General features: G+C 43.7%; 2 protein-coding genes and 1 long non-coding RNA gene across 4 annotated transcripts in view; 1 reads left to right on the top strand and 2 right to left on the bottom strand.

Annotated features, from left to right (window-relative positions):
* Positions 1 to 1216: 1216 nt before the first annotated feature.
* B3galt9 (beta-1,3-galactosyltransferase 9) lies at positions 1217 to 4063 on the bottom strand. The gene is made up of 2 exons (XM_052181013.1): positions 4058 to 4063; positions 1217 to 2320 (listed from the first exon to the last, which is right to left on the bottom strand). The coding sequence occupies exons 1-2, from the start codon at positions 4061 to 4063 to the stop codon at positions 1217 to 1219; spliced, it is 1110 nt and encodes a 369-aa protein (XP_052036973.1).
* A 6613-nt stretch (positions 4064 to 10676) lies between these two features.
* Fbxw2 (F-box and WD repeat domain containing 2) overlaps positions 10677 to 26947 on the top strand; it is a 27392-nt gene continuing 11121 nt past the window's right edge. Inside the window, exons 1-3 of one of the 2 annotated variants that reach the window (XM_052182269.1) lie at positions 10677 to 10748; positions 10855 to 10963; positions 14451 to 14960. In XM_052182269.1, the coding sequence (XP_052038229.1) occupies positions 10680 to 10748; positions 10855 to 10963; positions 14451 to 14960 (688 nt within the window). In that variant the 5' untranslated portion in view covers positions 10677 to 10679. Of the gene's footprint in view, positions 10749 to 10854; positions 10964 to 10991; positions 11243 to 14450; positions 14961 to 26947 lie in introns of those variants that run through there. The other variant, XM_052182270.1, reaches the window with a different exon arrangement.
* LOC127685273 (uncharacterized) overlaps positions 22946 to 26947 on the bottom strand; it is a 22049-nt gene continuing 18047 nt past the window's right edge. The window contains exons 4-5 of the long non-coding RNA XR_007977811.1: positions 26308 to 26374; positions 22946 to 23240 (exon numbers count right to left, since the gene is read on the bottom strand). This is a non-coding gene — a long non-coding RNA (uncharacterized LOC127685273). The remainder of the gene's footprint in view (positions 23241 to 26307; positions 26375 to 26947) is intronic.

Genomic DNA, 26947 nt, shown 5'->3' with positions numbered 1-26947 from the left:
GGAATCTGATGCCCTCTTTCGGTGTGTTTGAAGACAGCGACAGTGTACTCACATACATAAAATAAATAAACCTTTAAAAACAACAAGGGGCTGGAGAGATGGCTCAGAGGTTAAGAGTACTGACAGCTCTTCCTGATGTCCTGAGTTGAATTCCCAGCAACCACATGGTAGCTCATGGCTACCTAGAACGAGATCTGATGTCCTCTTCTAACCTGCAGGCATGCACTCGTGCAGAGAGAACACTGTACATATAATAAATAAATAAATCTTAAAAAATTAAAACAACAGGTGTGGTGGCACACACCTGTAATCCCAGCACTTGGGAAGCAGAGGCAGGCAGATTTCTGAGTTCAGGAGGCCAGCCTGGTCTACAGAGTAAGTTCCAGGACAGCCAAGGCTTTACAGAGAAACTCTGTCTTGAAAAAAAAAATTAAAACAACAACAACAACAAAAAGTATGTAAGGAAGCATATATGCCAAATAAATGGATTCAGGCATTTGGAATGTGCTCTACCCGGGTATCACTTTTACGGGTCAGTGAGATGGCTCACTGGGCAAGGGTGATTGCTGTCAAGTCTGATGATTTGAGTTCGAGTCCTAGAACATACATGTTGGAAAGGAAGAACTGACTTTTGACTTCCATACATGTCCTGTGACACACATGTCCTGTGATACACACCTGTGCATGTGTGCATGTGCACGTAATCAATAAATAAATTTTTTAAAAAATAGAAAATATAACACTCTTTACATCATAATACATGTTATAATGAAATTTAATGTTTTTTTCTTTTCTGAAAGATTTTATTTTGAAAAGTTTCACACCGTCCTATTTTAAATGTCTTAAACATCAAAATCAAGATGTCAAGATTGAGTACATCAGAACACTAAGAACATCTTGTGGTTTTGCTAGGTATGAATGGATTCAGAGAAGTTACCTAACATGGGCCCAGAGAGTTGCCTTCTGTAAGAGGAAAAACAGCACTTTAAGAAGAAGAAGAAGACATCTCTGGGCGGTGGTGGCGCACGCTTGTAATCTCAGCACTCTGGGAGGCAGAGGCAGGCGGATTTCTGAGTTTGAGGCCAGCCTGGTCTACAGAGTGAGTTCCAGGACAGCCAGGGCTATACAGAGAAACCCTGTCTCAAAAAACCAAATCCAAAAAAACAGAACAAAACAAAAAAAAAAAAAAAAAAAGACATCTCACAGCGAGTGAATACTAGTCACCAAAATACACAGCACGGTCTTTTGCGCTCTCCGAGTGAAAATGCTTGAAGCTGTCAAGGTATGTCAGAAGCTTGCAGGAAATGAGCCCATAATAAGTCTCAAACAGCGAACACTCTTTCCCATCATTCATTTCTTTCCATGCCAGGGAAGTTTCAGCATCTGTAGCTTCTGAGGATGTAAAAATGAACTTGTAGCAGCATTTGTTATATGTGATGTGTCTTTTCCCAGAAAACCTTGAACTGTGGATAGGTATAAGACCCACGGACTTAGCACAGATCCCCACAAATACATCGGCAGGCACCATAACAGGTGCTTCGTTCAAAACCACATACACCATCCGAGCCACATCTTGGGACACTACGAAGGCCTCACCACTACAGTAGTCTGGGTAGTATTTTTCCGAGTACTCACTAAGAGGGACAAATTCTTGACTATGGGGGTCTCTGTTAGGTATATCCTGATGAATAACTCTTCCTAAATAGATACCTTCCAGGTGGCCTTTCAGATTGAGGAGATAGTCTACCAAGCCTGGTAGGTTGATAAACATCTTCTCGTCAGCTTTGAGAATGAACAGGGCATTGGGACAGAAGGCCACAGCCCACTGAGTCATGGAGATGATCTTCAGGGTTTGGTTTTCAGAACTGTCCAGAAAGATCCCTTCAATTATATCATTATTCTTCTGAGACTCCGCATATATCTCTTCCTGCGTAGTTGCCAACGCTGGCATTCCCAGAGCAAACAGCGTGAGAACTGGGTAGCCTTGGACACTGGACACACTACCCCAAGTTTTCCTGATGAGCTCCCGTCTTGTTCCATTCCCTGGGCTACTGAAGATGAGAGAGAGCAGAAAGATGGTCTTCCCGTTACAGACCTCCGGCTGGCTCAGGACATAATACTTGGAGGGATTACCTCTTAAAGGTTCCAGGTTCAATTTTCTTGCCTTGTTCTTAATGTCGAGGATTTTCATATCTACATGAGGCAAAGAACGTAAGAAATACTCTTCTACAAAGTCAGCTCCAAAGAGCAAGGCGTGAAACAGTACGACATTAAAGAGAACGAAGCACCACTGGTGAGTCCGGAGTCGGCAGAGCGCCACCTGAGTGAGAAAAGGAGTTAAGTCCCTTTAAGGTCCGTTCCCATCCCTGTTTATTCCACCGCCGACCCCTGTGTGGGCTTCTTGTGTTCTTGGCAGGACATTCTAGTCTATTATTATTACTTCTCTCCTCTACTGGATGGCTGTCTCCTGGTCACGAGATTCTGTTTCCCTCTTCTCCAGTGTTATGGAGTCAAGCATTTGCCAGAAAGTGGACCCCAAGCCCAATGTCAGTTGTTCACCTCGTTTGGGTGTGTGTGTGTGCGTGTGTGTGTGTGCACACACACACGCACACATAAATAATTATAAACTAGATGTTATGTGAGACTCTGAAGATACAAAGAAGGCTCAGACACTGGAAACATAAATACAGTTCTTGAATGGGAACACCTGGGTCAGGTTCCTCTCTGATGACAAAGGTCGAGGACCATTTTCCATGATGCGGTTGCCTTGGGTGTCCACCATCCCTGAAGGACATTTACATTTTAGTATAACTTTCCATTTAATCTAACCCATCCGACATGGCTGTCAACGCGAGCAGATTCCTATTGTCTGCAGAGAGCATCCTAGTGCACCTGTGCTGGGCTTCCTCCCCTCACCCAGAGAAATAGAAAGTGTCCATCTGCCTGGTGGTGGTGGCACACGCCTGTAATCCCAGCACTCTGGGAGACTGAGGCAGGCAGATTTCTGAGTTCCAGGCCAGCCTGGTCTATAGAGTGAGTTCTAGGACAGCCAGGGCTAGACAGAGAAACCCTGTGTCTTAGTCAGGGCTTATATTCCTGCACAAGCATCATGACCAAGAAGCAAGTTGGGGAGGAAAGGGTTTATTCAGCTTACACTTCTGCATTGCTGTTCATCACAAAAGGAAGTCAGGACTGGAACTCAAGCAGGTTAGGAAGCAGGAGCTGATGCAGAGGCCATGGAGGGATGTTCCTTACTGGCTTGCTTGATAGATAACTTGCTCAGCCTGCTCTCTTAGAACCCAAGAGCACCAGCCCAGAGGTGGCACCACCCACAAGGGGCCCTCCCCCCTTGATCACTAATTGAGAAAATGCCCCACAGCTGGATCTCATGGAGGCATTCCCCCAACTGAAGCTCCTTTCTCTGTGATTACTCCAGCCTGTGTCAAGTTGACACACAAAACCAGCCAGTACACCTTGTCTCAAAAAAAAAAAAAAAACAAAAAAAACAAAAAAAAAAGCAAAGAAAGAAAAAAAAAAAACCAAATCCAATAAACCAAAAAAAAAAAAACCCCACAAAAAACAAAAACAAAACACAAAAACAAAAACAAAACTGTCCATCTGCAGGGCGCATACAGAATTGTAACAGAGCCAAGGAATTTAAAGCAATTAAAACTCTGTTTATTAGAGCTTTACTATTAGGAAGCAAAACAGAGTTACCTCCTATTGGGTCCTTGCTGTGTGCCAGAGACTGTGCTACATACTTTACAGTTTCCTTCATTTAGCCTCAGTGATACCCACCTGAGATAGATAACTTCCAAATTAAGCTTATGCTTTGAACTCAGATCTGTCACCATCTAAAGTCCATGCATAACCACTGAGGAATTCTGACACCTACTTTTCCTTCACCATATCAACTGAATAAGAAAATACGAAACAAATCAAACTCTTGCTGTTACAAACTGCACTACTTGCCATCTTCCCCAGTGATAATGATTGACATGCAGAACAACCTACTTTAATAGCTATCAAATGCTTCGGATGTACATCAGAAACTTACCTGCATGTTGTCTGTGGGCAACTTCAGAAATTATTAAGTTCATATGCCAAGGTAAGTACAATAGGATGTCAGGATATCTGCAGCCAGCCAGCAACTGCAGTACTTTGAGCCTCAAACTTTAAGGATAAGGTTTCTTGCCAACCACCCCGAGCTCTTGTCCCAGAATGCCTGCTGCTTGCATAGGCTAGGACAGTGAATGCTTATCACGTTACAGCCGGTGAGAATCCAGAACAAAGGGGGGGGGAGCAAACCTTTTCACGTGTCCACCCAGTGTGACTCTTTTCGTCACACTGTGTTCCAGGTAAAACACATGTGGAAGTCCAAAGAACCCTTCACCTACATCACGCTCACACAGCATCATCTCCCAAGGAGAGACGTGTGTGTGTGTGTGTGTGTGTGTGTGTGTGTGTGTGTGTGTGAAATAGTGTGTAATCCCCAGTACATGAACATGGTTAAAACTATTCTAAACACTAAGGAATACATGAGAACCCATAATTTCTTCTCCCCCAAAGAAACATCATATATTCAGGTCTTATGTTTGCCTCTTTGGGAAGGATTCTGAATTTCTGGCTTAAGTTATGTAAGATCAATTATAAGAAATACTGCTGCTGCTGGTGGTGGACACCTTTCGTCCCAGCACTTGAAAAGCAGAGGCAGATGGATCTCTGTGAGTTCAACACCAGCCACAGAGTGAATTGGAGGACAGTCAGAGCTATGCAAAGAAATCCTGTATCAGGCAAAATAGCAGCAGACACGGGGAGTCGGTGCATGTATGCAGTGCTGCGATTTTTTTATTCACTCTTCTTTCCTGAACTAATAATATGTTGAGTTTTTTGTGTATATTTGGTCATTGGCCTTTGGGTTGTCAGGTGACACCTACAGAGAAAGAAGATGTCCGTGTCAACCAGCAAAAGTGGAAAACATCCAATGGTGGTTGCATTTTTCCATCCATACTGTAATGCAGGCAGTGGAGGAGAGAGAGGTCTGTGGTGTGCTCTGAGAGCCCTGCAGAAAAAGTAGGTATCCTGAAGCAGTTTATGTTGTGTATACTGGTGACATTAATGTCAGTGGTCAACAGATACTAGAAGGTGCTTTCAGAAAGTTTAACATCAAGTTGGTTCATCCAGTGCAGTTTGGTTTCTTAAGGAAACACTACCCCGTGGAAGATTCCCGCTATCCTCATTTCTCATCGAAGGGTATAGGGTGTTATGCTAAATATTGTTTCTACTTGAAGGCTAAATTCAACTTTTTTGTTTGTTTGTTTTATTTTAATTTTTTTGAGACAGAGTTTCTCTGTAGCTCTGGCTGGCCCAACTCATTTGTAGACCAGGCTGAGTGAATTCACAGGGGTTCGCTTGCCTCTGCCTCCCAAGCGCTGAGATTAAAAGCGTGGCTACTTTTCCGGGCATTGAGCGGATTGGTTTTCATATTCTTGCCACAGCCATCCTGCTCCCATGCCATATGGATCTTCTCAGCACACATTGGCCTCCCTGTCTGCCATGTAGAGCCATTTTGTCATGGCTGATTACGGAAAAGTTCTTAGGGGAGGCAAAAGGAAATGGGAGAGTCAACAAGACAAATTTTGCTTTAAAATGCCATAATGAAACAAAACTTTGTATGCTGATTTGAAAAATAGGTCAAGAACTACTGGACAATGAAAAGAAACTATGGTCACACAAGACACACACACACACACACAGAGAGAGAGAGAGAGAGAGAGAGCAAGCAAGCACGCCTTTAAGGTATCTCAATAACTGTCATTCAGTGTACTGGTTGGTTTCGTTTTGTCAACTTGACACAGGCTGGAGTTATCACAGAGAAAGGAGTTTCAGTTGGGGAAGTGCCTCCATGAGATCCAGCTGTGGGACATTTTCTCAATTAGTGATCAAGTGGGGAGGGCCCCTGTGGGTGGTACCACCTTTGGACTGGTGTTCTTGGGTTCTATAAGAGAGCAGGCTGAGCAAGCCAGGGGAAGGAAGCCAGTAAGAAACATCCCTCCATGGCCTCTGCATCAGCTCCTGCTTCCTGACCTGCTTGAGTTCCAGTCCTGACTTACTTTGGTGATGAACTGCAAGATGGAAGTGTAAGCTCAATAAACCCTTTCCTCCCCAACTTGCTTCTTGGTCATGATGTTTGTGCAGGAATAGAAACCCTGACTAAGACATTCAGTCTTAGGACTTTTTTAAATCTTTTTTTAAATTGAAAGTAAATTTTCCCCAACATAATATTTTTATTAATTATTTGGGGATTTCATACATCGGACCCGATTACACTCACTTTCCATCTCACCCAGGTCCACTCTCTCACCCTTCCCTCTCCCCCAGAAAAGAATATGCCAAGACCAATTTGTGCTGCCCACATGCTCACAGGAGCGTGGTCAAACTCCCAGTGGCCAGCTCCTGGGAGAAAACTGTCCTTCTCCTCCCCCACACTAGACGCCATTGACTGTAAAGAGCTGTACTTCAAACATCTTCATTACAGCATTCAAGGACTCTCTTCAACAGCTTCCTCTCTGGACCATTTCTTTTTTGCAGTGTGGGGTGTCACAGAAGCCTTCAATGTCTGTCATTCTCAGGTATGAGTCTGCAATCATTGATACCACTGCAGAAGAAGCTTCCTTGCCTATAGCACCGACGGCAGCATGGATCATGGACTTCCACTTGGTTTCCAGCGGCAGTGTGGACCGCGGACATCCACACAGCCTCTGGAAGCAGCAATATTGGTCCTGAGTTAGGTAAGATGCAGATGAATGAATTAGCGCCTGTGAATGTAGCTTGCTGGCCAGCGGGCACAGAAGGGTCCTTTGTGCTCTGAAGTTGGTCTGTCCCTAAATCCTATGACTGTAACCTTAGGCAACATACCCTTTTTAGCATACTCTTTTAACATACTCTTTTTTACCTCATCTCTGAAGGGATTTCCTCATCTCTAAATTCAGAGGTAATAATAGTAACTACCTTATAAAGATGTAGGAATTTAAACAATAGCATATAAAGTGTTTACATGTATGGAACACTTGACACAGTTCTGGTTTTTTGAGTTTTTAAAAACTTTTTTATTGATTCTTTGTGAATTTCACCTCATGTTCCCTAATCCACTCATCTCCAGTCCCTTTGTATCTGCCCTCTATCCTTGCAACCTCCATTCCCTCAAAAAAATAAAATAAAACAAAACAAAACAAAACAAAAAATCTGGTCATGAAAGTTGTAGTGTGTCCCACAGTATACTCTTCTGTCCACATATCTTTACTTGCAAATGCTCATTGCAATGAGTCATTGGTCTGGTTTCTGCTACTCACTATCAATACTGGATCCTTACTGAGACTCCATTCAGATTTCCTTTTGTAGCCCTAGCCCCGCGTGGAGGAGGTCTTGCAGCTTGGTGAACTCCAGCAGTTTAGAGATGGGGTAGATGTTGGGGTTGATCTGGGCCTGGGTGGTAGCTGAGTTGGTCAAGCTGCTTGTTCCCAGGCACTCACACTATAATGGTGAGCTCTTCAGTACTGGCCCTGTCATCTCACACAGTGCCTCAGCCAACAATGAACAGGGCCACCTCTCCCACTCTCGTGCCTCAGGGTCAGCTCACCAGGCCGCTGCAGGCGTTGAGGGGAGAAGGGTGAGGAAAGCATCTCTTCTTTGCCCAAGCCCCTGCAGAGCAGACAAGGGGTGGGGTCAGCTCTTAGAGCCCACTACCAGGGCCTGCTCTCCTGAATGCTGCAGCCAACGAGGGGTGGGACCAGCTCTCCCCTGTGCTGCAGCCAGTGAGAGGCAGGGTTAGCTCTGCAGAGCCCTTGGTCATCAATATTGTCCCAGGCAACAGCCTAGACCAGGGATGTCCGCTCGTCCTTTGGCCATAATATGAGCCACAGACACACATCCCCTACTCTTGCACGGCCACAGCCACTGACTCAGACAAGGCCCTCAGGGACAGAACAGGCCAGGATTTCACAATGGCCTCAGGTGGCAGGGCAGGCTGCACACATCAGGCTATTCCTCTCCACCCTCGTGTCTCCAGTTCTGCCTCTCTTCATAATGCTCAACTGCCCGGCTTTTCTTCTTTCCCATCTCGGCACAACATATTTGCACTTGGCAGTGGCTCCCGTGGTGAGTGGGCCTTTGCGTGTCTCAGATCTGGTTCTTAATACTGAGAGTCGCGCTGCTTTCCGTCCAGTCCTGAAGAGTGTGATGAGAGTGATCGGGACAGAGGAGGAGGGCCATGTCTTCCTGGGTCACTGAGCAGGTGTTGAGCATCCTTAAAGCACTGAGATGGTTCAAGAGGTAAAGGGGAAAAAACTAATTCTTGAAATTGTCCTCTGACCTCCACACATGTGATATGGTATGTACACACACACACATACCTTTTATTATGTGTCTAGGTGTTTTGCTTGCATGCGTAACTAGGTATTACTTGTGTTCCTGGTACCCAGACCAGGAAAGTGTGTCAGATCCTCTGGGACTGGAGTTACAAACACTTGTGAACCACCATGTGGGTGCTGGGAATTTAACTTGGGTCCTCTGGAAGAGTAGCCAGTGCCCTTAACTACTGAGCCATCTCTCCAGCCCCTAAAGTTTAATTTAAAAAAACACTGTCAGACTAATAAAAATCATTATTAGTGTTAATGGTAAGTTATTTAAATCCTTACTGAAAGCCCACCTATCCAATGTTCACTTCTTATACATAAGAAGCCGGGGATGTGGCAGTTTGACTCCCTAATTAACATCTGTTGGGTTCTGCCTTGTGCCCCCACTGCCTTGAGCAAAGAAACTATTAGTCAAATAGCTAGTCTATACTACCCTTATGGCAGCTGCCTTGAATACTCCAAGGATGCCTTGAGAAGAATGCAGCTGATTGCCCTAGCTCCTGAAGGTACAACCTATCAGGACTGTATGAAGCAGTTTGAGGCAGATTCCTGGCTATCCCAAGTATTAGTGAACTAAGATGACTTTGTAACTATTTCTGCCTACATCGCAGGTGGAGCACTTTTTCTTGTGGCCTCAACGCTTCTCCGACTGCTATGACTGGTCCAAAGGGAAAAGGCTGTGACTGACCCAAACATAAACTTTCATGACTGTGACTGATTCAGACCCTTCTCTGGCTGTGTGATCAAGCTGCCGAGAGTGCTGTAATCAAGTCACTCAGAGAGTTGGCTGGGAGACAGTCCCCAAGCCTCTCACCCTCCTGTTAGAACATTAAGCCTGGTGAAAGGTCCTTCTCACCAGTGAGCTCGCCAACTTTCAGAACTGTGTGCTGAGCTGGTTACACAACGAGACAGCAGAGAAAGGCTGATGGTGAATGGGAAACTCCCATGGCAGCAGCAAGAGAATCAGTCAGCATGGAAAGCTTAGAAAGTTTTGACAAGGTGATTGATTGACAGCTGGAGCAGCCGCAGAGAAGCTTCAGAGTGGTCAGGGAAGAGGAAGGACAGAAGAATTAGACGGCAAGTGAGGGCTAAAGGGTAAAAGTTTGTAACAATGGAGAAGGGAGAGACTGTGGGTCCTGCTCACCTTCCCAACCCGAAAGTAGACCTTGAGCCCTTGATTACCCTATCTGCCTCTAAAGTGCTGGGAGTTTGCACCTGGGCCACTCTCTCCAGCTTGGCTGTCAAGTCTCTAAAGCTAAGCTTCTCAGACACTGTGGGCCAAGAGTTGCAACACTAGCAGGCGTGAACTAGCAGGGCTGAGGAATTAGGTCTACACAAGGGTAACCCTTGTAGAGCCAAGGATCCAGATACCCAAGGCTATATTAAAAAACCTGTTAACAACTCCTTCTCCTTTTCCCCCTAGTTCGCACCCTACTCTCTGCTTGTTGCTCTAGTGGCTGCTGCAAAACAAGGGAAACAAAAGCTTTAAATAGGAAAAAAAATCTGGGCAATGATGGCACGCACCTTTAGTCCTAGCACTTGGGAGAGACAGGCAGATCTTTGAGTTCAAGGCCAGCTTGGTCTTCCAGGCCAGCCAGAGTTACAGAGAAATCCTGTCCCATCATACAGACAAAGCTTTCACACAGATGCATTTAACGAGCTTCTCGCTTACCACTTCTATCTGGAGAGACTAAAAGGGTTCAGGCTGGTTAGTTGATAAGTTACACGCGTTGCAGAGAACAGTCATCTCCGTGCTCGAGTAACCGCGTTTTGGACAGCGTTTGAATCACGTACTGTGATGGCAGCCCCTACCCAACTCCCTTACCATGTTTTGTTTCCTACAGTATTTGCTTCTCGCTGCATACTGTGTTATGTATGCTGTCTTCCTCCTACGACTAGAAGTAGACCTCACGCAGTTAGGGATTTCTTTAGCTGTGTCAGAACCATGTTTGGGAGGTGCCGAGTGTCAATGGGCTGTTTGAATATAGTCACATGTCAATGTGGGAGCCTCGGCCCTTTCTTCCCTGTGAAATATTATCCTAACTTGGTTTTAAAAACAAAAGAGGTAGATGAGGAAAATCAACACTGTGTAAATCTAGAGAGTCACTTTGTTCGGGATCACAAGGTGTAAGCGCAGACAGGTAGTACGGCACAAATTCGGCCCTTCTCCACAGTCGGAGCCATTCTTTCCCACGTACCCGACGGGCAGGAGCCGGAAGTAGAGCCGCTTCCGCCCGACGCTGGACGCCGGAGGGACGCGCGGAGATGACGCAGCAGCACCGGAAGCCGCTCCCCTGTGAGGCTGCGGACCCAGAGCAGCGGCCGCAGGTCCAGGTCTGTATTTGCGATTGGCCGGGCCGGGCTGGGCTGGGCAGGAATCCCCAGCGCCCGCGGCGTTGCTGACCCGCCGCTCCGGCTTGTCTTCTCCCTTTCCCCGCAGGCGCCATGGCTGCGGAGCGGACCCGGCCCCTGCGACGCTCTGGCGGCCCGAGCGCGCCTAGTCGGTGTGAGCCCGGCGCGAGGTCCCGGGCCCCGGGGCGCTCGCTCAGGTCAGTGCCGCGCGGAACACGGCTTCGGGAGCAGGGGACCAAGGGAGTCACGAACGGGCAGAGAGACTCGGAGTTAATTTTAGAGACAGGAAAATTAGAGCTAAGATTTCCTGCCTTCTGGTGCCTCGATTTTTCTAGCAGCGAAAGGAGTTAACATTAATGCCCCAAGGCTACCACTTTAATTAAAGATGATGGAATGTGAACAGGTGGTTTATAAAATGCAGAACGTTGTAGTATGTGTTGGAAGGCACCATGCTTATGGGTATGCCTTGAAAACAGGTGTGTATTTGGGATGATGTTTTTTTTTAAAGGGGGAGAAATGACAGTATTAGTACTATATTATAACAGAAACTGGCATTTATTGTAGGCTTTTATAGTGTGCCAGATACTGTGCAGAACGCTATTTAATCCTCCCAAACGCTTGTAGGTAAAACAGTACCAGGCAACAGCTTACAAGTGAGGAAATTTGGCTTGAAACACATGAAATGATTTGCCCATGATTACCCAACAAGTAAAATTTTAGAGCCCGTGTTTTATAAACATTATTTGCATTCTTTCAAAGTTTTAAAAAAAAATTTAGTCTCCAAATTAATGGCTTTTAGGCCAAGGGTGGTTGTGGACTCTTAGTCCCAGCACTTTGTGAATTGTGAGACCAGCCTGGGCTTCATTGCAAAAGCTTGTCGAAAAAAGAAAAAGAAAAAAAGAAACAAAAAAGGAAAAACAATTTTCTAAATATCACAGGCAAAAAGAGGAAAAGATTTTTACAATAATGTAATCACTTGGTTTTAAATACAAAAAGGTGTTTTGTTAAAAGGGACTTCATCCCTCTTTTCTCCAGTTTTCTCTTGAAGCAATATTTAATCAGTTTCCTGAATATTCACAGAATATTTTTTGTACACATAATCCTCTGTGTAGACCAGGCTGCCTGGAACTCAGAGCCTGCTTCTGCCTTGGAGTGCTGGGATTTGAGGCATGCGTCATACTCCCGGCCTGCCTCTGCACCTTTTAACTGGGTGTACTTTGGAGGAAAGGGGAGGCAAGGAGACAATCAACAATGAACGTTTATCTTTTGTTCTTTAAAGAAATTATTTTTAGTGTATCTATATGTATATATGTATAGGTAGGATGTTGGAGGGGGCATTGTATATGCCAGTGTGTGTGTGTGTTTGTGTACAGCTTTATGGAATCAGTTTTCTCCTTCTGATTTTACCTGGGTTTGGGGTATGCAACCCAGGTCGGCAGGCTCTTCAGTGAGTTCTTTACCCACTGAGCCATCTCACATGCCTGAAGTTGTGATCCTTACCTGCACAGGTTATGCAGACTAGAAGGAGGGGAAACAGTCAAAGTTTGCAACTACAGTGCTTTGCCTGTAGAAGGTGCAGGAGTGGAAGTTTTGCTTTAGGAGGGTGGAGACTGGGTACTATTGAGCTGTTGTTTCCTGTGTAACTCTGGTAGAGCCATCCTACCTCTTGGGCCATAGACTCTTTGTTGGTAAGGGCAGTAGTACTTATATTTTCTGCGACCCATGTTAAGATTAAGTGTGGTATTTGTAGGTGCTGCTTCAGTTATTAGGACCAATATAAATATAATTGCTTAGAAGCAGAAACCAAATTCCTGCTCTCACCTCCCAGTTTAGGGGTGCTTATCATACTACCCTTTTTGTCAGGGCTTTGTGACTGTGTCTGGGAAGGGTGGGGGAACAAGTTAACTGTTTTGAAAGGGTGAGAGGAGCGAGATAGCAAGGGATATATGTAGAGCGAAGAGATCCAGGAAGCAGTTAGAGCCTCACTTCATACCATATCTCTGCATCATTTCTGATTCACACGCTGCTAAGTTAGAATAGTTTCTGTTTAGCTGAGCATTCCCATGATCACATAGGAAGTAGCTGAATCAGCTTTTTAAAAAAAAATGACTGGTCTAGCTCTTTTATTTATCCCAGCTTGCCACTGTCGCCCTGTCTCTTTATACCATCCTGGAGTTGGCTATTCCATTGTTGAAAGGAATGCTCTGAGGATTAAAAGCACCTCCTGTTGAATTGAAATCCCATTTCCTGAGCCTTCCTGAGGAAGGCTTCCCATGTGCTGCCAGTACACGGTATTAATCCTAGATGCTCTGTGAACAAGTTCAACTTAGACCTGTGGCTTCAAGGAAGTTCCCTCCAAAACTAGTTGATTCTTTTAGGAAAATAAAAAATGGTGGGTTTTACTAGAATGCTCTTCATAGCTAAATGGTTTTAGACAGGCTCTGTGGCACACACCGAGGATCACAAGTCAGGCCAGTTGGAGCTAAATTATGATCTTTTTTCTCAGTAAAAGAGAAAGTGGAAAAAACAAAACAAAAACCAATGGCCAATGGCTCAGGTGCCCACTTCATTGTCTGGGGAACATTCTTAATAGAATTTCTGGCCAGGCAATGGTGGCGCACACCTTTAATCCCAGCACTTGGGAGGCAGAGGCAGGCAGATTTATGAGTTCGAGGCCAGCCTGGTCTACAGAGTGAGTTCCAGGACAGCCAGAGCTACACAGAGAGCTACACAAAGAGGTTTTTTTGGTCTCGAGAAACAAAAACAAAAAATGTAGAATTTCTGTATGTTACAGAGGGAACTGTACTAAGGTTCAGACAAAAGAGGCTTATTTTTGAGATGAGTTGGTAAACTTAAGTGAATTGTTTATTCTATTAGCAGGTAGAGAACTAGACCTTTCATATAAATTAATATATCCTTCAGCCCCAAACCTGACTCTGAATACTTCTTCAGAAGCCCAGGCTGTTAAGTGGAGATAGTGTGTTTGAAACATTTGGTTGAGTCTACTAATATACTGGTTTTTTCTGAAATGTTCTTGCCAAACTAGAAATAGGAACCTGGATTTTTACTCACTTTAGATGAATGAAGTTGGAAGATGAGATCTGACTTTTTTATAGATCTAATCTAGGTAACATGTCAGGAAAGAAACGTATTTTCTCCCAGATTGAACTTTTTTTTAAAAATTAGATAACAATCTTGTAAGTAAAGAGAACTCTTTATGAATGAATGTTCTATAAATCTTTTTGGTGACAGTGCATGTGGCATGCGTTAGACTTCAATAGGAGCAAGTCGTTGGGCAGTGATGGTAGACACCTTTTATCCCAGCACCTGGGAGGCAGAGGCAGGTGGATTTCTGAGTTTGAGGCCAGCGTGGTCTGCAGAGTGAGTTCCAAGACAGCCAGGGCTACACAGAGAAACCCTGTTTCGGGGGAAGAAAGAAAAAAAAAGGGAGCAAGTCACATACCGACATACGTTCCTCTGACATGTTTACTATATCATGATTTTTAGAAATATGTTTTCTTAGATGCATTTTCTTTTGTGTGCATGGGAAATTTCAGATATAGCATAATTAACTGTAAAGTAAGCATAAAGTTGTAATGCCAATTTTTAATACTTCATTTATTATCAGTCTTGCTTGAACGATCTTTTTGAACAGAACTAATACAATATTTTGATGTGCCACAGGTAAATATTTCCATAACCTTATGGAGAGAAAGGACTTTGAGGCATGGCTTGATAACATTTCTGTTACATTTCTTTCTCTGACGGACTTGCAGAAAAATGAAACTCTGGACCACCTGATTAGTCTGAGTGGGGCAGTCCAGCTCAGGCATCTCTCCAATAACCTGGAGACTCTCCTCAAGCGGGACTTCCTCAAACTCCTTCCCCTGGAGCTCAGTTTTTATTTGTTAAAATGGCTCGATCCTCAGACTTTACTCACATGCTGCCTGGTCTCTAAGCAGTGGAATAAGGTGATAAGTGCCTGTACAGAGGTGTGGCAGACTGCATGTAAAAATTTGGGCTGGCAGATAGATGATTCTGTTCAGGACGCATTGCACTGGAAGAAGGTTTACTTGAAGGCTATTTTGAGGATGAAGCAACTGGAGGACCATGAAGCCTTTGAGACCTCTTCATTAATTGGACATAGTGCCAGAGTGTATGCACTTTACTACAAAGATGGACTTCTCTGTACAGGTAAGGGACCTGGGGGGGCTGTGGGGGAGGGGAAACAGTGCCCTTTGTCTTTAATAACTTACAAGGGTTAATTCTTTTAAGTTCCCTCTTGAGAAGAGCAAGTGTTGGTTATATGGGATATTGGTAATGGCATTTCCTCTGATTAGATGTCCCCATTCCCCTCCTGCTCTTCCTCCTGGAGAAGAGTCATTTCTATAAAGATTTATTAGAAAAGTTTTAGACATTCTCTCCAGTATAATGTGAATCAGAAAATTGTAGGCTACTTCTTATTTTGTTTCTTTAAAACATTTTACACTGAGTGTGGTAGCACACACCTATAATTCCAGCAGTCCGGAGGAGGCAGAGGAAGGCAGATCTTTAAGGTCAAGGCCAGCCTGGTCTACAGAGCGAGTTCCAGACAGCAAGGGATATACAGAGAAAAACAAAATAAAAAACCAAGAAAACAACCATTTTAGGTCTAGCAAGAACATTTTAGATGAATTATTTAACCTGTCTGTGTTTGTTTCCTTGCCTTAAAAATAATGGGATGGGACAAATTCCTTGCTCAAAAATCCTGTCACCCTAAGAATTCAATGTTTGAAGTTTGGACATGGCAACAAAGACAGCTGGATTGTTTTGGGTTTTGTGGGGGTTTTTTGTTTGTTTGTTTTTAACAAGGTTGTGTCCAGCACAGACACCCCTCACTTTTCTTTTTTTTTTTTTTTAAAGATTTATTTATTTATTATATGTAAGTACACTGTAGCTGTCTTCAGACACACCAGAAGAGGGCGTCAGATCTCATTATGGAATGGATGTGACCATGTGGTTGCTAGGATTTGAACTCAGGACCTCTGGAAGGGCAGTCAGTGCTCTTAACTGCTGAGTTGTCTCACCAGCCCTGATTTTTTGTTTTTTTAACCTTTTATTGATTGCTTCACATCATTCACCAAGTCCCACTCATCTCTATCCCTTTGAATCCAACCTCTGCCTTCTGCCTCTCCATAAAAGACAATCTCACACAAAGCACAGACATCTCATTATGGAAGCTGTAGTGTATTATAGTGTGTCCTACCATAAACCCCTCTGTCCACCCGTCTTCACTTGCAAATTTCATTGCAATGAGTCTTTGGTCTGGTTCTAAGTCTTTGGCTTCTGTCCTGAGGGGACTCCTGTTATCCTGTTGCTGCCCTGTATTATGGTGATCCTATAGCTTTAGATCAGCAAGAACAGCCCTCTGAAGTGCTCCACCAGTTCACAGAGGATGTAGATTTTGGGGTGGGCCAACTCAAAGCCTTGGATCTGGGCCTGGGTGGCAGCGGGGCTGGTCAGCTTACCAGCGCTCCCACACCTGCACCACTAGGGCAAGCTCTCCAGCACTGCTCCAGATAGGCCACCCATGGTGGCAGGAGGCAGGGCCGCTCTCATGCCCTCAGTGCTGGCTTACCTGCACCCAAGTCTCCAGCACCATCGTGTTGCCTGTTGACATGCAGGGCCTACTCTCCCCAGTGCTAACAGCTGGATGTTTTTTACATTAGGCATTTAAGTGACTGTGAGATATGCTGTTCTGTACTGTCCAAAGAGTGATCTACCTAGGCAGTACTTTCAGTTTTGAATGTGTCTTTTAAGTCTATGGTAAGCAAAAAGCTAGAGAATAAATAGCAAGAAGTAGAACAAAGCAACAGATAGCAAAACACTATCAGACTTAGCACTTTAGACATCTAGCATTAATGGAGCAGCCTGACTGGGAGAGCAAACATAAAATAACACTATCAAGTAGAGGGCTACAAACTTCCAGCAGAAATCAACTGGAGAAGCCCCCTTGAGACAGCCATCTGGCTTTCCCAATGAAAAGAGTCCTATAGAGTGAGATTTCTGAGTAAATAGTAGCAGATGACATCACCAAATCGGGTGCTAACAGCATCCCTAAGAAACTGACGCAGGAAGTTGACAGTCGTTTATATTTGCAATTGAGTTTTCTCTCCATGGATAAGCTTCCCTGGCTGAACTTCTGCCTTCCCACTCCCACTGCAGGCATTTTTATATTATAAACAGTAAGTTTGGTTAGAAATAACTTACCTCCTGGGTATTCTGAAGGATACAGTCTTTCAAACACCCATTTTAGCTGCTTGCTGTTTGTTGTTTTTTCTTCTCATTTATAGAGACAGGGGGTCAACTTGTTCTTGAACAAGGTGTCTTGGAGGACACTTGAAGTTAAGTGTGCTGGACGTCTTAGTCACTTTTCTATTGCTGTGATAAGACAGCATGGCAAAGCAACATAAGAGAAGGCATTTAACTTGGGGCTTATGGGTCCAGGGTCCTTGACCGTGGCCAGGAGCACAGCAGCAGGCAGGGACTGGAGTAGTAACTGAGAAATGAGGCAGAGAAAGCTAACTGGGAATGGCTTGGGCTTCTGAAGCCTCAAAGCCCACGCCCAGTAACATACCTCCTCCAGCAAGGCCACACATAATCCTTTGCCAACAATACCATTAAGTGGGGACCAAGTATCCACTTGTGAGTGTATGGGACCATTCTCATTCAGACTATCACACTGCAGGACAGGACAGGAGAACCTTTACCCTCCGAGTTCATAGTCAACAAAGTGAACGAAGTGGTAAACAAAGCACATGACAGTGTGCCCATGTAACATTATATATGCAACTGGTTTTTATATTTTTTTATTTGATATATTCTTTATTTACATTTCAAATGATTTCCCCTTTCCTGGATCCCCCCTCCCCGGAAGTCCCATAAGCCCTCTTCCCTCCCTCTGTTCCCCAATCACCCCCTTCCTGTTTCCCTATCTTGGTATTCCCCTATACTGCTGCACTGAGCCTTTCCAGGACCAGGGGCCTCTCCTTCCTTTTTCTTGGGCATCATTTGATATGTGAATTGTTTCTTGGGTATTCCAAGCTTCTGGGCTAATATCTGCTTATCAGTGAGTGCATACCATGTGTGTTCTTTTGTGATTGGGTCACCTTACTCAGGATGACATTCTCTAGTTCCACCTACCTGCCTAAGAATTTCATGAATTCATTGTTCTTAATAGCTGAATAGTATTCCATAGTATAAATATACCACATTTTCTGCATCCATTCTTCTGTTGAGAGACATTTGGGTTCTTTCCAGCTTCTGGCTATTATAAATAGGGCTGCTATATGTGCAACTGTTAAGATTACATTGTTGTGTTAATCTATAGTAACACAAAATTATAATGGATGCATTTCTACAAATTATTCAGATACCTGTCTGCATTTAGGCACCATATTTGTTGTTTGTTTTGTTTTGCTTTGCCTTTAAAAGACAGGATTTCTTTGTGTCACTCTTTTGAGACAGGGTTTCTCTAAGTGCAGCCATAGCTATCCTGGGACTCACATTTGTAGACCAGGCTGGCCTCGAACTCACAGAGATCCACCCTAGGCAGCACATTTTGATGGGTAATGTACCCCTTAGTAGGCTGTGTGTGGAATGGTTCTAGGAATTCTTTTGATTTATTTACTAATTTATATGAGTGTTTTGTCTGCACACCCAAAGAAGGGATCAGATCACGAGACTAGAAATATAAATGGTTATGAGCTACTGTGTGGATGCTGGGAATTGAACTCAGGATCTCTGGAAGAAAGGTCAGTGCTCTTAACTATTGAGCCATCTCTCTAGCCCCCAATTTTTTTTTTACTCTTTTATTTTTTAGTTGTTTATACACATGTCTGAATTTAGGTACATACCTAGAACTACATGCTTTAGCAGAGGCCAAAAGTGGGCATCAGACCCTCTAGAGCTAGAGTTACAAGCCTTGTGAGCTTCCTGACATGGGTACTGGGGCCCAAACTAGAGCCCTCTGCAAGAATAGCATGCACTCTGAGTCTTCTCTCCAGCACCGATTCTAGGAATTGTTACCAGCAGTCCAAGCCTGCTTACTTACATCGTATACATTGTATAAGGATAGCTGTCTTTATTTTTCATTCCAGGACATTTTTAAATAAGTATTTTTAGAGTGCCAAAACTGTATAATTTTTGCTTTTAATAAGCATTAGCTGTTCGTTTGTATAAATATGCCATGTAGCTGTTTTCATGCTAAAATATGTTCAGGTTTCTATTTTGTGAACATTCATTTGCACAACCTTTCCCGTTTGGATTATTTTCTTTGACAGAGGCAAAAAAGTTGAGCTGTCAGTTCTATGAGCAAATGATTGTCTGTTACTGCTTTTACGTACACTCATACTGAATGGCTGCTGTGCCCTCAGAAGCCATAAAAAATATAATTACATTCAATCTTGCCAGTCAATCTCAATATTTTTAATAGTTAAGAGATAAGTTCTCGCCTGGCGGTGGTGGTGCATGCGAGGCCAGCCTGGTCTACAGAGGAGTTCCAGGACAGCCAGGGCTATACAGAGAAACCCTGTCTCAGAAAAAAACAACAAAAAGAGATAACTTCTCAAGATTATTATAAATTGTATTTTCTGTATAAAGTACATATTTTCCCATGTGGTTACTTATTCTCTAACATACCAGCTACTTTTCCAGTTTATCATTTGATTATGGCATTTCATGGTTTAAACTTGCTTCATGCTTTGTGTTTTTCCTGCAAGTCTGTTTTTTGGAAAATTATCATCCAGTTTTCTGTCTGTGATGTCCTTTTGTAGTTGTAGTGGTTTATAGTCTTGCGGGTTTTGTTTGGGTTGGTTTTTTTAGATGAAGATATGGCTTTGACTTGGCACGCCGTACGTAAATATTGGCAGTGGATGCACTGTCTTCATGATTGCTTCCAGCTTGATCTTTTGTTTTTCTTTTGTTTTGGGGGGGGTGGGTTAGGCAATGTTTCTCTGTAACAGCCCTGGATGTCCTGAAACTCATTTTGTAGACCAGGCTGGTCTCAAACCCACAGAGATCTGCCTTTCTCTGTATCCCAAGTGCTGGGTTAAAGGCATTCACTGGCCTCAAACCCTGGTCTGCTTTCTATTTTATTTGTATTGTGTGTTTAGCCTGCTTATTACGCCTGGATACCGTGTACAATGCTTGGTAGAGGCCAGAAGAGAGCATCAGATCCCTTGCAACTGGAGTTAAAGATGATTGTGAGCCACCGCGTGGGTGTGGGGAATAATCCATGCCCCCTGCAAGACTTTGTTTCTACCTTTAGAGAAGTTTGTGTGTTGGGGGTGGGGAGGAACAGGGGAAAGAAGGGGAGAGAAGGGATTGAGATTTGAGATAGGTCTCATTTCTATAGCCTTTGCTAGCCTGAAGCATACTACATAATACAGGCTGGCCTCAGATGTGCAGCACTCCTTTTGTCTGAGCCTTCTGAATGAGGATTACTCGCATTCACAGTTATACTCTGGGTCATCATCTCTTTTCATGTAATAAAAGATGAACGGGGGCTGGAGAGATGGCGGCTCAGTGGTTAAGAGCACTGACTGCTCTTCTGAAAGTCCTGAGTTCAAATCCCAGCAACCACATAGTGGCTCACAACCATCCATAAAGAGATCTGATGTCCTCTTCTGAGGTGTCTGAAGATATAGCTACAGTGTACTTACGTGTAACAATAAATAAATCTTTAAAAAAGATTTGAACTGTGGGCTGGGGAGATGGAGAGTGGTTAAAGTAAGTAAAGTAAGTGGTAAGGACTGGAGGTGGGACTATCCGAAGCCACAACGATGCGAGAGCTGTGTGGCAGCCCATTTGTAATTCCTGCTTCCTAAGCAGATGTTAAATCCCTGAGGTAAGACAGTTCTATCCTCAAGTCCTACGGGTGAGCCCTGGGTTTGACCAAGAGACCCTGCCTCCTAAGGAACAAAGGTGAGGAGTGGTAGAGGAAGATTCTGGACATTACCCCATGCAAACATACATACACATATAACCCATACACGTAAGGAGGAAAGACCCTCAGTTGTTTGTTGAAATAGTAAGTGGGAAATACTCTTGGAGTTCTGTAGCTGTTTGTAAAGTTAGTATTTGCTAGTGGTCTCATCGGCATTTTTTGTTTGTTGTCAGTGCTAAGGATAGATGCCTGGGGCCTGTGCATTTTAGCTATGAACTCCACCACTAACCCACATTCAGCCCCCCAAATCCTACAGTTGAAGATTAGTTTCTAAATAGGCATATATTTTTATTATAACTCACCAGGTTTGCATTTGAAAATTATGTTGTGGCTTTTCAAATTGATTTAAAATGTTTGTTTGAATTTTTTGTTTTGTTTTATTCTGCACAACCCTGGCTGTCTTGGAACTTGCTCTGTAGACCAGGCTGGCCTTGAACTCAAAAATCCACCTGCCTCTGCCTCCAGAGTGCTGGGATTAAAGGGGTTACCACCAATACCAGGCTTAGTTTGAAATTTCTAATGCCACATGCCTGAGACATCACAGTGAGAGAAATATGTGTTAAAGAGTTATGTTTGTCTTTTTTAAGAATTTTTATGTGCATGTCTGTGTGACCTGGAGAGGCCAGAAGAGAGCGTCACATTCCCTAGAGCTGGAGTAAAGGCAGTTGTGAGCTGCCCAGTATGGGTTCTGAGAAGCAAGCTCAGTCTTATAGGAGATCCGTAAACATTCCTAACCATTGAGCTCTCCGTCCCACCTTTTTTTTTTTTTTTCCTGTGCCATCTCTTCCTTTGTTTCTTAAGATCTTCAGTGTTCACTGTGGATGAGGATGAGTTGTGGGACCCTGAATTTGGCAGTGAGCTTATGGAAACTCTCAGATTAGCACTTTGAGAAAGAAAGCAGTGAGATGGTATTATCAAAGAGGGTGATGGCTAATAGGCAGCTGTTCCTAGGTAATTCTCCCTCTGTTCTGCAGTTTATTTCTGAAATGTTGAGAGAGGAACCTAGTGGACTTTGTGTCAGTCAATAGCTACTTATTTATAAAACGTCTGCCATTAGAAAATAAGGTAGGAGAAGCAGGGCAGCTCTTTGCTCAGAGGGTAAACATGCTCCATTAGGAGGGTGACATATGTAGGTCAAAGTCTCCCCGAGGACTGTGCCAAGTCACAATGCTTGCCTTTCCAGAATGCAGCCTTGCTCCAACATTACTGTGTAGGACTCAGGCATGGGGTAGCTGGATCTCACTGCAGTAGAAGCCTCAAGTCTGATTATTTTTCAGTATTAATCTTTATCTAGATTTTAAAACACTGTGGTTGGTAGTGTTCAGCTTATGAGCAGCAGGTCTGCTGTAACTTACCTCTGGATTGAGTGAGAAACAGCTCCAGCAGAGGATGTGTGACTGGGAGTAAAACAGAAGTCTTCTATGAGCACAATTCTAACTTGATGCCCCAACTCCACCCCCACTAAAGAAAGAAAAGGTAGTTACTATTTTTTTTTTTAATATTAACAAGTGATTTCTACATTAGGGAAAAGCCAGTGTTGGTTTTAAAGAACTGACCAAAATTAATTTGTTTTCCCCCTTCTCTTTCTTCCTCTCGCTCTGGCCCCACTCACTCAGGCCCATAGGTTCTTTATTTCTCATTATGGATGGTTGTGAGCCACCATATGGTTGCTGGGATTTGAACTCATGACCTTTGGAAGAGCAGTCCATGCTCTTAACTACTGGGCCATCTCACCAGCCCCTATTTTTTTTTTTTTTGGATTTGGTTTTATCGAGACAGGGTTTCTCTGTGTAGCTCTGGCTGTCCTGGAACTCACTCTGTAGACCAGGCTGGCCTCGAACTCAGAAATCCGCCTGCCTCTGCCTCTGCCTCCCAGAGTGCTGGGATTACAGGCGTGCGCCACCACCGCCCGGCCCCTAATTTGTTTTTATACAAAGTATTTATTGATGGCCCCCACTCACAGTAGGTGCTTTAAGTACTGCTTTCTCCAGAAAGAACATCATCCTGTTGGCTTTGCCTGTCAGCAGGCTGACAGAACAGTGCAGAAGCCAACACGCAGGAGTCCTGTTTGTACATGGTTAGAGACCATAAGATTCTCCAGCATCAAACATGGGAATTTTTGATCTGTAAGTAGGAACTGGGGTTGGCTTCTCAGGGCCCCACAGCAGAAAAATCAGACTCCTCCACACAACTCTTGGTTTCAGCATTTTTCTCTAGAACCTTTTGTGAGTTTCAGTGATCCCATAATCCTTGCATTTTGCATCCCTGCAAAGCCAACATCATATAGACAGCACTGCAAGTTCTCCCCCTGGTCCCACCCAGAGCTGTGGTGGCTTCTCTCTGTGTTGGTGATTAAACCTAGCAAGATACGTCCCTGATGTTTATTTTTCCAGCTGAGAATTCTTCAATGGCGTTTTCAGTTCAGGTTCTCTTTTTTCCCAAAAGTAGGTTTTCATTTTCAAATACCTGGCAGAACCATTATGAGTACCCTGCAAAGTGGAAGACAATATTTTTATGCATTGTCCTACTATTGCCGGGTATGTAGCATTCTTGACCTCTGCCTAGTTGATGCCAGTAATGCCCCTTGGCTGCACCACTGTAATAGCTGACGCCCGTCCAACAATTTCTGAAATGCTCCCTTAGGAAATAACCATCCAGCTCGCCTTCAGAGCCCTTAGGCTCTGAGCTGCTAAGCTAAAGTCTTAACCCATTATAGCTTAGGTCAGGCCAAATCAGTCTAGAAATAAGTTACTAAGGGGAAGTGTGACTTTAAAAAATTAAAAAGGAACATTTGAGTGTAAGAGCAGCTGTTAACACTGGACACAACTTGATAGTGAATTGACTACTATCAGAAGTGGCTGCTGGGGTTCTGAGCTCTGTCCTGGGAGGATAGTAGTACTAACAGCAAGGTTAGAAAATGACAGTGGATTTGAGATAATAAAAAGTTCAGTTTGCGATCAGTTAATGTATTCACTTGTTGGATATAGAAGTGGAGATTCCCAGTATATTCGAAAATATAGGGTGAGAGATTTTTGTTTTTGTTTTGGAGAAAGGGTTTCTCTGTATAGCCCTGGCTGTCCTAGAACTCACTCTATAAACCAGGCTAGCCTTGAACTCAGAAATCCGCCTGCCTCAGCCTTCCAAATGCTGGGATTAAAGGCGTGTGCCACCACTGGCCAACTGGGTGAGAGCTTTTAAGAGTACCCAGGACAACAGAAAAATACGGGAATAACATCCTAGCTATGGCTAGAATAGTGAAATGATTTTTAAATTAATTTTTTATTTGTATTTTACGTGTGGGTGTTTTGCCTGTATGTATGTTTGTGCACCATGTGTATCCTGGTGCCTATAGGAGCCAGAGAGTGTCAGATCCCCTAGGACAGTTACAGGTCTCTGCAAGAGCAGCAGCAAGACCCCCAAGCTATCTCTTCAACCCTCAAAGTTTAAGTTTTAAGCACATTAACTTAATTATATTTTAGATTTCTTTCTCCCCTCCCCTTTGTTTATTTGGGGGATGGAGATGTGGCTCAGTGGTTAAGAACCCTTGCTGCTTTCGCAGAAGACCTAGGTTCAATTCCCAACACATGGTAGCTCACAATATCTGTAACAAGGGGATCCAGCACCCCTTTCTGGCTTCCATGGGCATTTGTGCACAGACATCCATGTAGGGAAAACAACTATATGCCACAACCTTAAACAAGTATAAGTGTGTGTATGTCTATGTGTAAAGGTCAAAGGTCAACTCCAGAGCTGGCTCTCCTCCCACCTTTCCATGGTTGCAGGGACTGAACTCATTAACACTTAGCTTGAGCTGAGTCATCTTGCCAGTTTCCATCCTTATCCTTCCAGCGAGTTAAAACTTGAAAGGTTTTTTTTTGTTGTTTTTTTGGATTTGGTTTTTTTGAAACAGGGTTTCTCTGTGTAGCCCTGGCTGTCCTGGAACTCACTCTGTAGACAAGGCTGGCCTCGAACTCAGAAATCTGCCTCCCAGAGTGTTGGGATTACGTGTGTGCCCCACCACTGCCCAGCTAAAATCTTTTCCTCAAACACACACCAAAGCTTGACTTAAAAGTAGTGCTGGCGTAGAGCTGCTGCGGCGGCTGTGCCGAGCCTGAGGCACGCTGCAGGACATTGGCATGTCACCGAGCACAGCTGTAATCTTGGTGGACTTCATCTGAAGTGTTTTCTCTTTTATGCCTTTATGTTTGCTGTAGATTTTTGTTTCCCACTATTGACTGTGTGATTGATATTTTACCTTATTTACCTGTCAGATTAAGGGCACTGAGAGCAGGGTTCTCTCCTGACATAGACATCTTAAACACAGATGTTAACTGAATGAATTACAGGAAACACATAGATCAGAAGGACCTCATTCTTTCTGTGCTCTGCTGTGCTGCACGGGAGCCGGGAGCCAGGAGCTCTGTTGGGTTCTTGAGCTGTGGCTTATGATGACTGAGTTATGAAACGGGAAATACCAGAATGTAAGAGAACAGAGTGCTGTGTTCATATGTCCATACTTTATTTGTTACATGTTGAAGCATTAGCACTTTGACAAACTGAATTAAATAGAATTCTTTTCATTTTTCCAACTATTAGAAGACAAATTATATGTGGTTCCTATTGGGATAACCTTTCTGAGATAATAGGGTTTTAGTTCCTTAACTTTAAATGAGAATACTTTAGCTTCCTGTTTGTGTGGAATTTGTATGCTTATTTCTACATTTTCTGTGGTACTGTAGAACAACTCATAATCTTGCACCTACTAGGCAGGCACTTCACCACTGAGCTGTGTATTTCAATAAAGATCCCTTGGTGATCCTTAAAGTTTCCCGTCCATCACAAATCACCAGCAAACTCTACCCCTCATTTTATAGAGAAGGGAAACAGAGATCTAAATAGTTCCATGTGAAAATCTTGCCTACAGTCTTTGACAAGGAATGGTTATTTAGCCATTCTCTGAAACACTGCCTCTTAACTGAAGGTGGGTTTTTTTCCACCCTTTGGTTTTCAAGAGAGGCTTTCCTCTGTGCAGCCCTGGCTGTTCTGGAACTTACTATGTAGACCAGGCTGGCCTTGAACTTGGAGATCATCTGCTTCTGTTTTCTAAGCACTGAGACTTAAAAGTATGTGCCCCCACTGCCCTGCTGGATTTTTTCTTTTAAGATCTTTTATGTGTATGAGCGCATCTCTATCTATGCCACATGTGTTCTTGGTACCTTCAGAAGCCAGATGAGGGCATCAGGTCCTCTGGAACTGGAATTACAGATGGTTTTGGGCTGCCATGTGGGCACTGGGAACTGAATCTAGAGCGTCTGCAAGAATAGATCTGCTCTGAACCTTGGAGCCATCTCTCCAGCCCCTAGTGGGGGAGTTTTTGTGGTCAATTTTATTTAATCGTTTCAGCTTTTGAAAGCTGGCTTGTTGGTGCTTTTCCTAAATACAGTATCCAGAACAGAATAATTACTTAGTGTTCCTCAAAATGTCTTTTGTTGAACCTCCAAAAGTAAATTTTAAGACAAAATGTAATATTTGGGATTGGTGATTTAATGAAGTTACCATCATGATTAGTGTAACCTTTTCATCAGAAGCCATGCTGAGTCCCACATTCTTGGGCCTGGGAACCCTGAAGAAAGGAAAGACACACATAGTAATGCAGCTGGGATCAGTGGAATTCTCCAACCACAGTAACCCAGAACCTCATTGTATTTATTAGGTACAGATACAGAACACTGGGAGAGACTACTTAGTCTCAGGAGGAGCTGTCTTAGGCAGCCAGTCCCAAACTGTAAACAACCAAAAGATGCTGCAGTTTTTAGTCTCTGCACACATTGATCAGTTGTTTGTAAACATTCACATTCATTCCTAAGAAAAGCTTTGCTGTCCCTTTTAGCCTGACTTGTATGTGCTTTTGTCAGTTTACTATGGGCCAATTGGTCTTAGAGTTAGTCATCAAGTCATGACTAATGCTCAAGTCAAAATACACATTCATTCAGGACTTTACTCACTCAGGGATTCCTCTACTTCCTTGCAGACAGAAATAAAACCAACTTTTCCCCCACAGAATTTAAGATCTTTGTGATTTGATATGAATATCTGTGGGTAATTTATCTCTAGTATTCATTGAAGTTTCTTGACATCTTTCAAGATGGCTCAAGACATTAACCAGTTAGCTTATGTACAAAGTTATCTGGCAATC

The sequence above is a fragment of the Apodemus sylvaticus genome, chromosome 5, assembly GCF_947179515.1.
Source record: "Apodemus sylvaticus chromosome 5, mApoSyl1.1, whole genome shotgun sequence".
NCBI classification, from domain to species: Eukaryota; Metazoa; Chordata; class Mammalia; order Rodentia; family Muridae; genus Apodemus; species Apodemus sylvaticus.
The sequence above is the reverse complement of the archived record's forward strand: the minus strand, read 5'-3'. Positions and strand labels throughout refer to the sequence as shown.